The sequence below is a fragment of the Empidonax traillii genome, unplaced genomic scaffold (genome assembly GCF_003031625.1).
Source record: "Empidonax traillii isolate 1590-97213 ecotype Southwest subspecies unplaced genomic scaffold, ASM303162v1 scaffold172:size1107868, whole genome shotgun sequence".
Lineage (NCBI taxonomy): Eukaryota > Metazoa > Chordata > Aves > Passeriformes > Tyrannidae > Empidonax > Empidonax traillii.
In genome coordinates this window covers 199,494-214,895 of record NW_020955365.1, presented here as the reverse complement: position 1 = coordinate 214,895, position 15,402 = coordinate 199,494, and the positions used below count along the sequence as shown (strand labels likewise).

General features: G+C 40.1%; 2 protein-coding genes across 4 annotated transcripts in view; one reads left to right on the top strand and one right to left on the bottom strand.

Annotated features, from left to right (window-relative positions):
• Window positions 1-9,364, bottom strand: part of SCYL2 (SCY1 like pseudokinase 2) — a 33,753-nt gene extending 24,389 nt beyond the window's left edge. For 2 of the 3 annotated variants that reach the window (XM_027885830.1, XM_027885832.1), the window contains exons 1-2: window positions 9,273-9,364; window positions 4,200-4,406 (exon numbers count right to left, since the gene is read on the bottom strand). In XM_027885830.1, the coding sequence (XP_027741631.1) occupies window positions 4,200-4,376 (177 nt within the window). In that variant the 5' untranslated portion in view covers window positions 4,377-4,406; window positions 9,273-9,364. Of the gene's footprint in view, window positions 1-4,199; window positions 4,409-8,662; window positions 8,778-9,272 lie in introns of those variants that run through there. The other variant, XM_027885831.1, reaches the window with a different exon arrangement.
• Window positions 9,365-9,485: 121 nt separating this feature from the next.
• Window positions 9,486-15,402, top strand: part of DEPDC4 (DEP domain containing 4) — an 11,689-nt gene continuing 5,772 nt past the window's right edge. The window contains exons 1-7 of the mRNA XM_027885834.1: window positions 9,486-9,632; window positions 10,643-11,069; window positions 11,615-11,763; window positions 12,281-12,467; window positions 12,812-13,038; window positions 14,863-15,005; window positions 15,227-15,352. Of these exons, the coding sequence (XP_027741635.1) occupies window positions 9,503-9,632; window positions 10,643-11,069; window positions 11,615-11,763; window positions 12,281-12,467; window positions 12,812-13,038; window positions 14,863-15,005; window positions 15,227-15,352 (1,389 nt within the window). The 5' untranslated portion in view covers window positions 9,486-9,502. The remainder of the gene's footprint in view (window positions 9,633-10,642; window positions 11,070-11,614; window positions 11,764-12,280; window positions 12,468-12,811; window positions 13,039-14,862; window positions 15,006-15,226; window positions 15,353-15,402) is intronic.

Sequence of the window (15,402 nt, the reverse complement as noted above, 5' to 3'; positions counted from 1 at the left end):
TTATTTCCCTGGTCCTCAGATTCCAAGGCCTCATACCTATTGTATAAGGGCACCTGGGAAGCTAGGTAGGCTGGGAGGGAATCCACCTGCCACGTTAAGCAGAAACTTGTTTCTACTCCCCTTAGTCTTTAGGGTCCCCTCCTTCTGCCTCATGGTAAGAGAGTAGGGGATTCACTCCTTCTTGTGGAGGGCAGGTCCATTTGTCTAAGGTATGGCAGGGTGTGGCTCCACTAGACAATCTCTTCCTCAGAGTCCTTAATACTTCTTAGTCTTTCTGCTTGATCTCAGCTCTGCCCCTAGGCTGAGCAGATTGTTGATTTGATCGCACCTCACACAGCTGTTCCCTTTGCTGCCTTCCAAGAGCGCCACAAAGTTTCCTGCTTTTCTTCTTATTTTCTCTCCCCAGCCTGCTGGGGATAGGGAAGTGAGTGAGTAGCTGTGTGGGTGCTCGGCTGCTGGCTAGGGTCAACCTGCCATATCCTGCCAGACTATTTGCAATCCTGAAATCTTAATGAAACACGCACCAGTTTGAAACACAGGTTGGCAGTTTAAAATACGTGTCCTTATTTACCCACATAAACACTTTTCAAGTTAAGAGAATGCTGCTCCTATCTTAGCCAATGCAACTACTACAAAAAGAGAAAGAAAGGGGGAGAGAGAGAGAAACAATTTTTTCCAACCAGAAAAAGGCAACCAGGCAACCAAGGCATGCGCTCCTTTCTCTCCTGACCCCCTGAGGAAGGCAAGCATTCAAAAAGACAATGAGTTTGTGTGTCAAAGAGATACAAACAAACCTAGAAAGTACTTCTGAAATAAAGACTCCAAAAGCTGCAGAAATGCAATGATATTGGAACAATATCTCTTCCTATTGATCCCATTGGATATTGAGGAAGCATCCTAATAAAACCTGTAAAATATTCAAGCACTATAGTGATAAATACTACAGAAACTCAAATCCTGAGATTTTAAATAGCATGGAGTAATAATGACAGCAACTAAGCACAGAACAAAGAAGCAGAGAAAAAAACTCCACAAAATATTTAATAAATACAGTTCACCATCTATCCTGTGAACTGAATTGATGTAATGCTCTCATGGAAAAAATTCAAACATGATCATGTTAAAAAATAAATTGTAAACATAAAAACAAAGGAAATTTAAAGGTAGCAGTCCAAGTGCTTGATTTTAGAAACTTTCTGTTTGCTTTCCCTTTCATTTTTGTCCTCTATTTTACTCATATACACTCACACATTTTTTAAATGAAAAACTAAACGTAACTCAACATGCAAACACATGATATTTTACCAAAGCCTCCCACTGAGATAAGCAAAACAGTCTCTCAACTAAAATACTGGAAAGCATTCCAGTATTACTCTGGTCTTCTGCCAGGAAAAGATTTTTCTCTCTCTTTTGAGGGCTTTATTTTCTATAAGCTTGACAATGTTTTTTTATAAGCCTACTTTCCCCCTAGTTTCTTTCAGTCATAAGATATGCAATACAACTAATTCAGTTTTAAAATTTATCAGCCTTTAAGTTTTGAATAACAGGAAGCTTTAAGTTCAAAGTTACTATATGCACAGGCAAAACAACAGAAAGTTGACTTACCTACCTACCATAATACATTAGTCCTACCACAATAAAAGTTAAACACAACTACAGTAGTCTTGAAATGCAAATCATTATCTACTGAATTCTGCTAGTTTTACAACTGAGCTGCCAACAAGACTTTACCCCACCTATTCATGATCGCACTTTTTAAGCGGAAGAAAGGACAATGCCAGAAAAAATATTAAGTGCATAAAGACTAAGTTAATTAATCCAAGATGAGCTGAAATACATATTGTAAAATTATACACCTATATATAACCAGAGTCATAAATCTTTCAAACAAGCTACAGCAAACCAGCTACAAAATAGCACCAGGTAACATATGCACACAGGTAAGTAATTTCCTCACATTCTGTTAGGTTCAGTCATCCAAAAAAAGTAAGTAAGAAAAGACAAGGTACATATTAAAAAAACTCCAAAACATCCAGAAATCCTGGAGAAACAGCTAGGCAGGAACCAGGCAGAACTCAGAAAAAAAAGAATTCAATCATAGATATTGACTGTGACCAGAGATGGAATATTTGTAACTGTCTGCTGACTTAAAATAGGAACCAAATTCATCCTGAAAACAAAGATTTCTGATGAGATCTGTTGTACTGCTAAAACCTTCAAATTTAGCTGTTTTATCTGACTACAATGACTTAAACTGTTACTTGTGTAATAAAGTGACTTGTGTTGTAGAGTGACAACATGGGCAATTAAGCCCTTGTATCCTGCTTCTCTGAACACAATACACATTTCCTGCAAAAAAAGCTAAATGCTTCTAGCTTCAAATTAGACATATACACTTGCCATACAGCAAATATGTGCACCACTTCACAAAAGTGACTGCTACCACTTGGAAAATGACAGCCAGCCACTTCCATACTGCACAGCAAACATACAAAAGGGACACGTGAAAGAAATAAAAAAAAAAATGTTAAAGAAGAGACATACTGCACTACAACACACCATAAACTGTTTGTATTGCTGCACAGCTTTGTTAGGCAACAGCAAACAGAATGCTGTCATGATGTTACCCAACTGGTAATATTAATAATGAATGGTAACTTCATGTCAAATCAGCAGCCACCTAAAATTCCTGCCGTACAACTGCTGTGGTATTTTTAATGACTAATGATGGCACACAAATGTACAGATGTTAGTCAGGGTTTACAGAGATACTGCAGGATCACATGTAGGATCACTGAACTAAAGCTCTGTAAAATAATCGGTCAGAACACCCATTCAAAGCTTGAAAAACATGATCGACAGGTACCCAATTACATATATTCTGTACATACACAAGGGAAGAAACTTGCTACAACTATCCAGAACTTAAAGCTACACCTGCTACAGGTCAAACGCCTACTGGACACACAGATTGTATAAAACCTATCAAAACTACCATACTTTCATTTTTACCCCTTCTTTGTATAGGTGAGTAAGACCAAACAAAAAGCCCTAAACAATTGGTATGTTGAGTAAACTCCATAAATACTAGATGCATAGAGCTCTGCAACAGCTAAACAGATGCTTCAAGATATGGCAAAAGTATCTGGTTAAACATTATTCAGACACTGTCACAATCAGATCACACATTCCTCATAGACTATTCATGCTTCATATCGTAACTTTCCTCTATTTGCCACAGTTTATTCTCCTATCATCTAAGGGATTGCATATACATTTTTTGAAAGTTATTCCTTTGTGTCCTTTTCTTTTTGGTACATCCACAGCAAGCTGATTCATTGTCTAAGTGACTTCACATCGTTTTAGCATCAAGTTTAACTGAAGGCCACAATTTATTAACGCTTCTATTTACATGTTGAAAATTCTATTTCCTCTCCGAGTTTGAAAAAAGATTTTTCACATTTCTCCACTACAACAAAATAATTTCATATAGTAACAATCTTAAACTCTGTTTGTGGCAAACCTTCTTCCAAAGTCACAATCCCGTACGCATTTACATGTGACTTGAGTGAGTCAGAAGTTTGTGTATTAGTGCTCTAAACCCTAACAGTTTAAGGAAACTGAAAGGAAACAATACTGATCTGAAATCAGCACAGAGAAGGCACAACTAACTTCCTCCACCACCTCCTCCTCTATCCCATGCCTTCCTGTTACAGTATCTCATGACTTAACATTTCCAAAGTTTCAATTTCTGTATGGCGACTGAGCAAAAAACACAGTGTCTTTCGCTGACAACAAATAATGACATATTTCACAATTATTTTAAACTTAAAAAACCAGTATTGCTGCCAAAAAAATGTTGCACGGTACAACCAACTGGGGAACTCATCCATTTTAAAAAAAAACCTCTTCCTTCTTGTCAGATCACTTTTAACTCAGATGAATTCTTGATCTTGGTCTCAAATTGTATGCTATGAATGCAGAACCACTTCTTTCTCCACCAGTGAAGGCTTAAAGCAAATATCACCTCTATGGTTGAGAACAGTGTATTTAAACAGTGTCGAGGGTTTCGTTCCATTTTGCTACTCTTAACATTAGTCTGTCGAGTTGGATTTTGTTTTTAACTGCTACTTACCAACTGCTATCTATCAACCTGTTATCTAATGCTTATAAATGTATGTCATTACTTGATAACTCACCTGTTTCGTTGATTTTTTAGTTCCATTAAATATCTTCCATGCCAGACCATTACCTCCACTGGCAATATGACGGCCCACATCAAACTCCCTGGTAACAGGGTTTCCCATGACTGCACTGGTGACATCAGCCGTTACCTTTGTAACGGTGCTCTTCAATTTATTCAGCATGGACTCCATGGTTTCAACTGTGCACCAATGTGTATTATCCTACAGAGACAAAAAAACTAGAGGTTTCACGGTCCTCTCAATTTCTGTTAACAAAAGGTACATATTGAACACTACAACTTCTAAGGATCCCACAGGATACAGGAGCAAGCCACAAAAAGGACAGTGAAATGTAAATTCCAGGGCTTTGCAGTTATACGGATTCACACTGCATACGCATATCTGTGCCTGCAAGCCTATGTATGGGATGATATGTCATTGCTTCTACTCCTCAGAAACTTCTGAATCTCTTGATTGTTCTTCGTTAGATCTAACAAAGAAATTCAACCATTTCTTGAAAATAAGTAACTGAATAAAGCAGAGAATCTATAAACTGTCCCCCTGATAGGAAAGGTCCATACCTTGTGTATCGGTACCAATCAAAAAAGAGAAACAAATCTGAAGGAAACCAGACTCCTTTATTTCCAGTGCTCATGGAACTACACATGTTCTGAAGGGAAGGATTATTAAGATCCCAGACCAGCAAAATAATAGATGTGTATTGTACAGAGATGACAAGTAAAAAAAAAAAAAATATGTTTTTTCCTACACTATGCTTTTCAAAATACAGTCTCAAAATTAAGTATTTTACCCATTAGATTTCTGGCATTACTATTTGTATGATCTAACTATTAATGAATTTAACTCTTAATGCAGGTGAAGGAAACAAGAAACCATCTTTTTATACTTTATCAAAATTGTACAAGAAGTTTTTTTTACATCACCTTTCAAATTTAAGAGTTAAAACACACTGACAGCTCCCAATTTAGTACATCTCCCCCTGCAGTGTAAACTTCCAGAGTTTCCTAAATTGTCATAAAAAACCCCAAAACTGACTAGCTTCTTCTGACAGATAGAAGGTCTGAAGCCTATGTCACATTTATACTATTTTCTCTCTGATAATGTGTACACAAGAAGGAACAAAGGCAGCAAACAAACCACGAAAAAATGAGACATCTTCCTTATCAGTGTGAGCAAAGATGAAGTGAGAATGCAGGAAGAAATTATTTCCAGGAGTCAGTATCATGCAGTATATTCAAAATCAACATTCAAGGATATTTCTTCAGTCTCTCTTTCAAATAAGGTGCAAAGAGTACTATTTCTTAAACCTAAAGGTAAAATAAACCTAAAATAGCACATCAGCAAATACACTGAAATCTGCAGAAATACTTTTTTCAATTATGGCCTTATCTGTCATATACTCAACTCACTGGCACACAGTTTGTGTAAAACTGCTTCTTTGAAAAATAGAGAATGTTATTCCTATTCAAATGGAAGCCACAAGATTCTGTTGTGATAAACATGATGTTTACCAAATCATGGTAACAATAACAAAAGAAGCAAAAGGCACTAACAAATAATCCTGTGAACACAGACTGACCAGCCCAAATATCCTTTTGATCAGATACAACGTACTTGCTTGTATGAACTAAAACTCTTCCCATGGTACTACCTACATTTAAAAGGCAATATTTGGGTCTACATAGGTTATCTGGTGTCTATCAATATATGCATTTACACCACAGCTTTTTCCCCATTCAAGACATAGATGGTGTTTGTTTCCTCTTCACAGCTCCTTAGTCTCAAAAAACCTGTAGCAACTAACTTTTGACACCTGTATACCTCAGTCAAACTTGGTTGAAATCAACCACACTAACATTATTTGGACATGCACACCTTGGCTCCCTGGTACTATTGATTTGATTCCATTAGAAATCTGGACAAATAATCCGATTAGTTTTAAATCGCAAAGATAGGCTTTTTTTTTACAAAAAAAAGGTGATAAACATACTACGCAAAACTTGTTAAAAAGTTACATGTGTTATGGAGTAATGCACTCCAGTGCAATTGTGTGCAACAGCTTAAGCCGAGCCCTAAGCAAACTTCAGCACAGTGCTGGAAGCAGCACAGCTCTGCTGCTCTGTCTTAACTGTTGCTGCAGTGATATTCCACCCTCTGTGTTCCTCTGTAGGGAAATGTAGAAATACACTAATGCTGTGGCTCCATAGATACTTCTTCAATGTCCACGTCAGCTGAAGTGACCCAACTTTAAAGAAATCAGCCTAGGAGTTTTAAGAAAACATATTATAAAAAAAGACAGGAATCCAGCTGCAGAGACCTCAATCTTGCAAATACTCAAATTTAAATCAGAAATAGTAGTTATGACTTCAAGAGGCCAATTCAGGAGCAGAAACATACATGACTGCAAACACATTAAGGGTGGAGTTTTCCTTAATTGCAAGGACTGTGACTTTTAGATACAAGAAACTGTGTCTGAAATCAACAAAATAATCTCCAGAATTACTACATACTTCTTCGGTATCTGATGGCCGGTTGAGAACATACCTGGAAACAAATTACGGAAACACAGAATTTCCCTATTAAGTAGTTTCATTATAGTATGTGACATTTTATTATTACAAGAAATTAATTTTACTTTAGGAATTGTGCTATGGAAAAGCACATGCAACTCCTAACTGTGCAACCCTGGACCAAACAGCTATTAGACACGGGCTAATGTCCCTGTATAAAGGAACTTTTCATCAGTCTAATAAATAGTTAAAAAAAGGATCATGGAGTATTCTAAAAACGAGCCATAGGCATTTCCAGCTCTCAGAGATTTTATTCTGCAGCTACTCTATGAGAAAACTCTGTGCTAAAGGACTATAATATCCATACTAAAGAGGTTAAGATAATCACAAATCTAATTTATTTGGGTTTAGATCTTGTGCTTTTTCCATTTTTTCATTCACTCCAGCCATCAAACCTTCTTGAGTACCAATGAAACACCTTCTTGTGCTAAGATTCTCAAAACTATAAAAGGCTTTGCAAAATTGACTGTGGAGACAGTATGATGAAAATGACTGTGCATGCATGTTCCAATTTCTTTGTGTAATTCTGAAAGGGAGCTTCTCAACACAGGTGGTGGAAAAATGGTGTAGTATTCATTAAATCACAAGTGCCCTCTGCTGTGGGTGACAGACTAACTGCAGTGAGTAGCCTGGCAAAGCCACTAGGTGAGAATGTTAACAGCATTCCAGTGTCTGAAGCCTTAGAATCTGAAATTCAAGCCTGGTAGGCCCTGTCCAACCTGTTCCTCTCCAACTTGACAGTATGCAAACTATTGTTTAATGTAGCTACTGAGCAAAGAGTACCATGAAACTTACTTCCCAAAATAGTGTGGTTTAAAGCTTACATCCATAAAACTGTAAATTTGTAGAAACCCTCATGTCAACATTTGACTGTAAGTACATTTTGCTTCATAAAAACGATTGCTATTAGCAACTTCAGTAAAACCTCTATATTTTGCCAACAGGAACAATACACTTAGAAAATCCATGCCCCCCCAGTATCTATTTTGTGTAGTATCTATAATACGACAAATCACGACAATTTAATCAGATCAGAAATATGCAACTTTAGTTCTCTACTGCAGGAAAACTTGTTTGTTCGATTCTTTTAAGACTAGTCTGCTATTTCTAGACAAATTAATAACCAAGTGGCAATAAAGTCAGTCACCCACAATGAAATTTTCATTTAAAATTAAAAGGTAACAAACGAGACAAGTACAAAATCTGAAGAGTAACAGTGTTTGGACAAGCGACACAGGACCTGCAACAAATTATTAAGAACTCTGACTTCTTCCTCTTTGAATTTTGTGGGTAATATTAATGCTACTGATACTAAGTCTAGGAAACCTGGGACTAATCCTATAAAAATCTGTATGATCACTGTGTCCTTTTCATTAATGTCCCTCACAATCAATAATGAGTCTTATGCTGACGTACATCAGCAATGATACATCAGCATGATGAGAACAAGTACTTAGCAAGGTAGTAAGCAACAACCAACACTAAGAAATGAGGCAAAATATCCAAAACATAGAGATAAAGGTTGTTGAAATCCAAAGCAAAGATTCCCTACCATTCTTTAATTCTCGCTCATGTAAAACAACTGCAAGATGTAAACCCATTAATTTATCCTTGAACTAATTCACAGTTTCATCTGATATATGGATATGCGTGCATACCATACAGCACTGCAATGTACGCTCTACCACTGTTTTGACTATAATAAGCTGGGATTCCTCTTTGTTAACCAAGGCAACAGCAGGTGCATGGGTACTTCTTGCCACCCAACCCCATCCTATCCATCTGCCCCAAATCAGGATGAATTCACACAAAAAATGAGTGCTGAAAAAACGGAGTCACACCAAACAAAAGGAGAAAACTCTAACGTTTTTCAGGCACAACCAATTTTTTGTATGTGCTACAAAAACAACGGGAAGATCAAAGGTAACGAAGCATTGTACAGGGAGCAACTGCCCTCACTGCAAATCACCTTCGTGACTTTTATTCCCCATTTCGGTACTGAACTGCAGCTGAATCCCTAACGAAAACTCACGGAACGAGATCCACGAACGGCGATCTGCCACCTGCCGACAGGCGAAAAAACTCAGCCTACACGCTACACAAACCCCAGGACAGCCTCATACGGGCCAGTCCTCCGGGCAAAGTATTTACAGTATTTACAGCGAGCCTGGGCTCGCAGCGCTCCGCTAGCGGTGCGGGGACTCCGCTCGTCCCCGCGGGGCCGGCGTCTGCCCGCGGGGCAGGCGGGCGGCGGCCGCGTCCACAGGCGGCAGGTGACCCGCGACCCGCCGGCTGGGGCAGCTCAGCGCTCCCCGCCAGGCCCAGCCCGCGCTCCGATCGCGCCTCCAGATTGGCCCTTCCCCTGAACCCTTCGGTGCCCGGCACTCGGGACCCGAACCTGTCGCCCCCCGCCCCAGGAGCCGGTCGGCCCTGCCCGCCCCGCGCAGCGCCACCAGGCCACGGGCAGCCGCTCCTGCCCCGGGCCGCGGCCTCTCACCTGAGCCCGCGGGAAAGCTGCCGGCACAGCGCCCGGCTGCCCGTCGCCCTGGGGGCCCGGCGGGCCGCCTGTCACGCCGGTTCCGTCTGTCGCTCCGGCCCCTTCCCGCTGCAGCTACTCCATAGCGACGGCGGCGGCCGGAGCGGCAGGGCAGGGGCGGCCGGAGCGCGGCTCACTTCCGACCCGCAGGGGCGGCGCTGGGCGCGGCCGGGGGCGGCGGGCGGGAAGTGATGCGCTCCGCCGGCTTCCGCCAGCGGCCCGGCCGCGGCCATGGCGGGGTATTTGACTCCGCGCTTCAGGAGGATACGGAGTCGGAGCGAGTTGGAGCCGCGGCGGGGGAGCGGGCGGCAGCGAGGTGGGGGAATAGCCTTGTCCCCGCCTCTCCTCAGCTTTTCCCCCCTGCAGTGTCTGGGGGGCTGGCGGCGGCTCCACGCCTCGCCGGGAGCGGAGCGGGCTCCGAGGGGCTGGCGTCTGCCCGGAGTCCGTACGGGCGGCCCCGGCTGCTGGTGCCGCGGGAGGGACCCATGGCCGGTCAGCGGGCGGGACGAGGACAGCGGGGAGCCGGCAGCTGAACATGGGACAGAGGAGCTTCCTCCGGCCGAACGCCCCAGAGGCGGGGCTGCGGGGAGCGCCGCTCGTGCGGTTGGGCGTGGAGCTGTGGCCGGGTGTTCCGACTGGGAGGCAGTAGGGATTAATGCACTGCAAGCGCTGGTTTGTCGTCTGCTGAGCTCGTAGTGATGCGTGAGATTTAACTGGGGGCTGGGGAGCGCCTCGTCCAGGTGAAGCTGGGAGCGCTGCGATGCTCAGCCGGGAGCTGTCTGTCACCTGTTCAGGGGATTCTCTGCAATTATGTGAAGGGAGAGTGCAAAGAGGATAGAGCCAGACTCCTTTCAGTGGTGCCCAGAGAGATTGTGATGTCTTACGTGGCTTTCTCCACTTCTGGAAATATTCAAAACTGTCTGGACATGGTCCGGAGCAACCAGCTCTGGGTGTCCCTGCTTGAGCAGAGAGGTTCAACCCGATGAACCCCAGAGGCCCCTGAAAGTCTCAGCCATTCTGTGATTCTCTAGTGATTTAATGTATATGTACACAGCCCATACATACAGTATGTGTGGTCATAACAATGAAAAAAAGCTTCCAATTTTGTTTTTAGTGTCACTTTGTTCTCTTGGTTCTAATGGGTGTGAGTTAGCGTACAAGACAGACTGATCCATGAAGCATTGTCTTTCTCTGTCTTTGTAAAATTCAGCTGATTTCTGAATATTTCTTAAAAAATATACATAACTAAATTCACAGCATAAAAATATGTATTCTAAATGTTAAAGTGAAGGTTTATAAATCTGTAAAACTTTCATATAAATCTTTTGCAGATTGCAGTGGTCCTTTTCAAGCAACTCAGCTGTGGAATGGTATTATACGTGCCCTTCACAGTCATCTGGAAATCAAAAGACGTAGACAACATCTGAAAACATATAAAAACTGTTTCACTGGCTCAAATGCTGTCGATGTGGTACTGAGCCATCTTATGCAAAGCATGTACCTGAGCTATAATGATATTTCTCGTCTGAAGGGAGTCCGTGTATGCCAAGCATTGATGGATCACAAGGTGTTTGAGCCAGTTGGAGCAAAGCTTTACTTATTCAAGAACGGGAAAGAAACAGAGTTTGAAGACTCAGACACTAGTCTCTATAGATTTGTAAATGGCAATCTTGATCCTCCTCTTCAAGGAAAGAATGAGAACAATGAAAACTTGTCTCCTGAGCAAATCTGCAAACAGAAAACAAAAAGATATTCCAAGTGAGTTACTCCAAACTATTCTAATTTTTCTTTTTTTTTTTTTTTTTTTTTTTTTAATAAGTTAAGGTGGGTTACCTGTAGATGAAGCTATGTCTGTCTAACTCGTGTGTTGTAGACTTTTCAAAGCTACATGCCAGTTTTGAGAAACATCATGCTTAAATTGCGGAAGCTACTGGGAATTTCTTGGTAAAAGCTGGTTAAAGTGCTTTGATCTGCCCTTTGTTATTTAGAATAGAGTCTGGCATAGTAGCGGAAGACTACGTATAATTTGGTTTTGCAATCCATTGTGCTGAAATGTGAGAATTAGCATATATGAGGTAGGTACTGAATGCTGGTTAAAGAAATAGAACTAATAGACAGTATTTGGAATCAATATCTTTGCCCTTTCTACAAAGCAGATGTGGATGATTGGAATTCTAGCAGCAGGACAGACCCCAGATAGAATAGAGTCCTCAAGTTCTGATTTAAGAGCAAATTAGGAAGTAACAGAAAGACACGTGTCCTAATCATGTCTGTTACACAACATTTTTCTTCCTCCTGAGCAGAGCAACGTGCGACGCACTTTCAAACCCCTCAGCATTAGAAGCAGCTGATAAAAAGAGAGTAGAGGAGCTTCTCCGATCAATCTATGTTCATGTATCTTTACCTCCAAAGATCGTAGCTAATGAACCAATTCATCTGCTTTCAAAAAGAGGTGAGGATTGAATTTTTTCATTTTAAAACTTGATTGTTCTTCACTGCATCTTGAAGTGAGTATCCCGTTTCTGTTAAACAATCCCCCTCAAAGTCCTAAATTTAACGTATCGCTAATGACAGAATATCTAAATGAGTGCTAAATGGGTAAATGCTTGTGGTAAGTAAATTGAAGGAAACACAACAGGATTATGTTTTTGCAGAGTGGTGCTGTTTATGCAAATACTATTTCAGAAGAAAGTAGGGTTTCAGATTAACATCTTTTTTTTTATTATATGATTCCTTTTCTATTCACTTCTACTAATTAGAATAGATTATTATGAATTCTAATATGATGGGAGAGAGATTTTTTTAGCATTCCTGTTATGATCCCTTCTTCCCCAATAGAGAAACTTCAGACTGTGCTGTTGGTATGCTTGCTTTGAAGACTTAAAACATTCTTGAGAGAGTAAAAACAAAGGTTAGTGGCTTACATAAGATCTTATTTCTGAGGATTTTTTGTTTGTTTATGGTTTCAGTAATAGAAGATGTTTGGAAACAGCAAACTCTGTTACGATTGCTGCAGTTAATTGATATTCCTCTTCTAGAAGATATCTTGGTGTCTTCAGTGAAGACAAAACCAGACTGTTTTGGCAAAGAAGAAGACCTGGTTATCCCAAATACTTTCCTGGACAGAGAGGTTACATGTAGCTTAAACTTGCCTGAGTAAGTTTATACACATGGTGGGGTGGTATTTGGTTTTAAATACTAGCTGAATTCCTGGGGTCAGTGACAGTCTAACATAAATACAGCTTGTTTTGATTTGAGTGTACCTCAGGTATATTGCCTGTAGCATAGGAAAACAATGCAAGTTGCTTATTTTGAGCAGGTCCTTGAACTGCTGTAATGAAATAAGTGACCTCAACTGCGTAATAAACAAGTTCAGTGTTGTGGCTCAAATACATGACTGTACCTGCATGGTTATTTCTATCTAGTTTTATTTAAAGGAATAAATAAGAATAGGCAGAGCATTTTAAAGTAAGCACTAAAACTGACTTTTCCTTCTACAGGCTTGACAGATGGCTCTATGCTGCAATTGAATGCTTGGAGTATTTTCCTGACCAATTCATTGTGATGGTTAGTCAGCAGTTACCTCAGAGCACTGAGGAACCCAGCAATCTGAATACATACAAGAAGATTCTTTTTGACATTATAACAAAGTATTACAGTCAAAAGAAGGAGTCTCTTCTTGCTGCTCAGGATCTCCCTGTTCATTCAGGAATTATAGAACTTATAGGTAAGAGCAACCTGGAACATAAAATACAGCTATCTAGAGGATGTAACTTGCTAAGCGTCAATTGACTGAATCGTGACACCATTTGCAATGCTATTGCAGATGCACTTTATAGGTTGGAAGGAAATGTTCAAGATCACTATTAAGAACCTCTGCTCAAGACAAGGACAAAGTTCAAAGTTAGATCAAGCTGCTTAGGGCCTGGTCCAGCTGAATTTTGAAAATCTGCAAGGATAGAGATACACCGACCTCTGTGGGTAACTGTTTCAATTAGTAACTACTCATTGCAAAAATTTCTTACCCCAAGTCAGAATTTCCCTTATTATTACTTTTTTGTAGCAATGATTTTAGTTTTATGTTTGCATCTTAACCAGAAAAAGGTTTTGTAAATTCTGGATTTAGGACGCTTTTTAGTAATAGAAGTTATTTCAAGTTATTAAAGAGACTGTTGAGATTGTGATTCAGGCTGTGATCTCCCGTTATAGGCTTACAAGTAAACCAGAACAGTTTAAGTTAAATACAAGTCTAAGATAAATCCTACCCTACATAGGCTTTGTTACTTCTTCAGTTCTGTAGGGTTGTTGTGGCTTAACCCCAGCTGCCAATTAAGTACCACAGAGCCACTCACTCACTGCCTGCTGCTACCCCTCTCCTGGTGAAGGTAAAGAGTAAAACTTGTGGGTTGAGAAAAGAACACTTTAATAATTGGAACAAAATGAAATATAATAATACTAATTATAGTAATAGCAGTAATAATAATTGTAATGAAAAGGAGATAGAGTGGAATAAAACCCAAGAGAAACAAGTGATGCACAGTACAATTGCTCACCACTTACTGACTGATGCCCAGCCCATCCTTGAGCAGTAGTGTTTCTTGGCCAATTCCCCCCTCTTTATATACTTGGCATGATGTTCCATGGTATGCAATATCCCTTTGGCCAGTTTGGATCAGCTGTCCTCTCAACCCCAGCTCCCTCAGCTGCTCCTCACTTGCTTACACTTTTGGTGTTCTTTTTAAACAAAGGTGGTTTCAAATGGCTTGTGGCACACTCCTGAAAGTCCTGGATTATTTCTTGTAAAATACAAACTCTGTCTTAGAAATAGGACAGAGGCCAGAAAATTGTATCAAGGTTCTATTCATGTATCTGTCTTTGTCTTACTCTTGCTTTAAGAAAGTTAAACTTTCTCATAGCTTCTCACTTTTAAAGTGAAGATAATTCTAGTTATCATTTAAAGTGTTTGGAGACTATTTTCACTGACGTTTCTTTTAGACTCTCATAGCCTAATGGCTTAAAGGAGGAGGGGGGAACACAGAGACACGACACCTCACCAACAGTAACAAAAGACCCCCTAACAAACAAAAAAAGAAAAACCTCAACAACAGCAAAAAGAAACCAAACCAACCAACTAAAGCCCCCAATAAAACAAAAAGAAAACAACAAACTAAAAAAGAACTGTCAAAGCAATGAGAGAGTTGGAATTGTTCAGCTCATTAATTACTTAGAGATGAATCCTAGAAATAATATAAAGATGTGTAAACATCAACAGTGCAAACATCACTTCAGTGTTTGCACATTGTAGACAGACCATAGTAATGTCCTGTATACATTGTTCAAGCACAACTGTTCCCTGACTAGCTATGGGACAAAGGCTTTTGTTGATTAAATGCTGTATAGAGTCTTGTTGTAAGGTTTTAGAAGTCACTGATACCTCTTTTCTTTGGAAGGAAAGCCACTCAAAAGTGGGATTATTATTGGGATTTAAATATGTGCTTGTGACTCTGAAAATGAACAGTTGCATTGAACACACTCCTTTACTCCATTGCAGAGAAAGGAAAAACAGATCAAGCCCTAGAGGCATTACAACTTTATTTAAAATTATTAGCACCAAATATCAGAGAAGAACTACACAGGCTCTTGACATTCCTAGCCATTGCATCGGAATCTGAGGGCTACAGGTTACAAAAACAAGTAAGTATCTGTTAAGTTTAATGTAGAAAATAGCACTTTTCTATAGTAAAACTAATGTTTTTGTCCAAAGTTAGAAGTATTCTGTTTACTGCCTTTCAATGTGATCTGTTTTAAAACAAATATCAAGATGTTCTTCCCACTGATAGCATCTTGTTATACTTAGTCTTTACTAGCACATTGCATGTCAATCCAGTGCCAAATCTGGGTACCTTTTTTTCTAGTTTGAGAACAGATTGGTGATCATCAAGACTTGCACAAAGTTCATCTTGCAAAATAGAACACTGTCAAAACCACAGGCAGAACTGCTGACTCAGTTTCTGATGGACAATCACTCTGAGCTCTTCAAGGTATCATTTTCCTTATATCATTGCCATTTAAATGTTAAATGCCATGAACT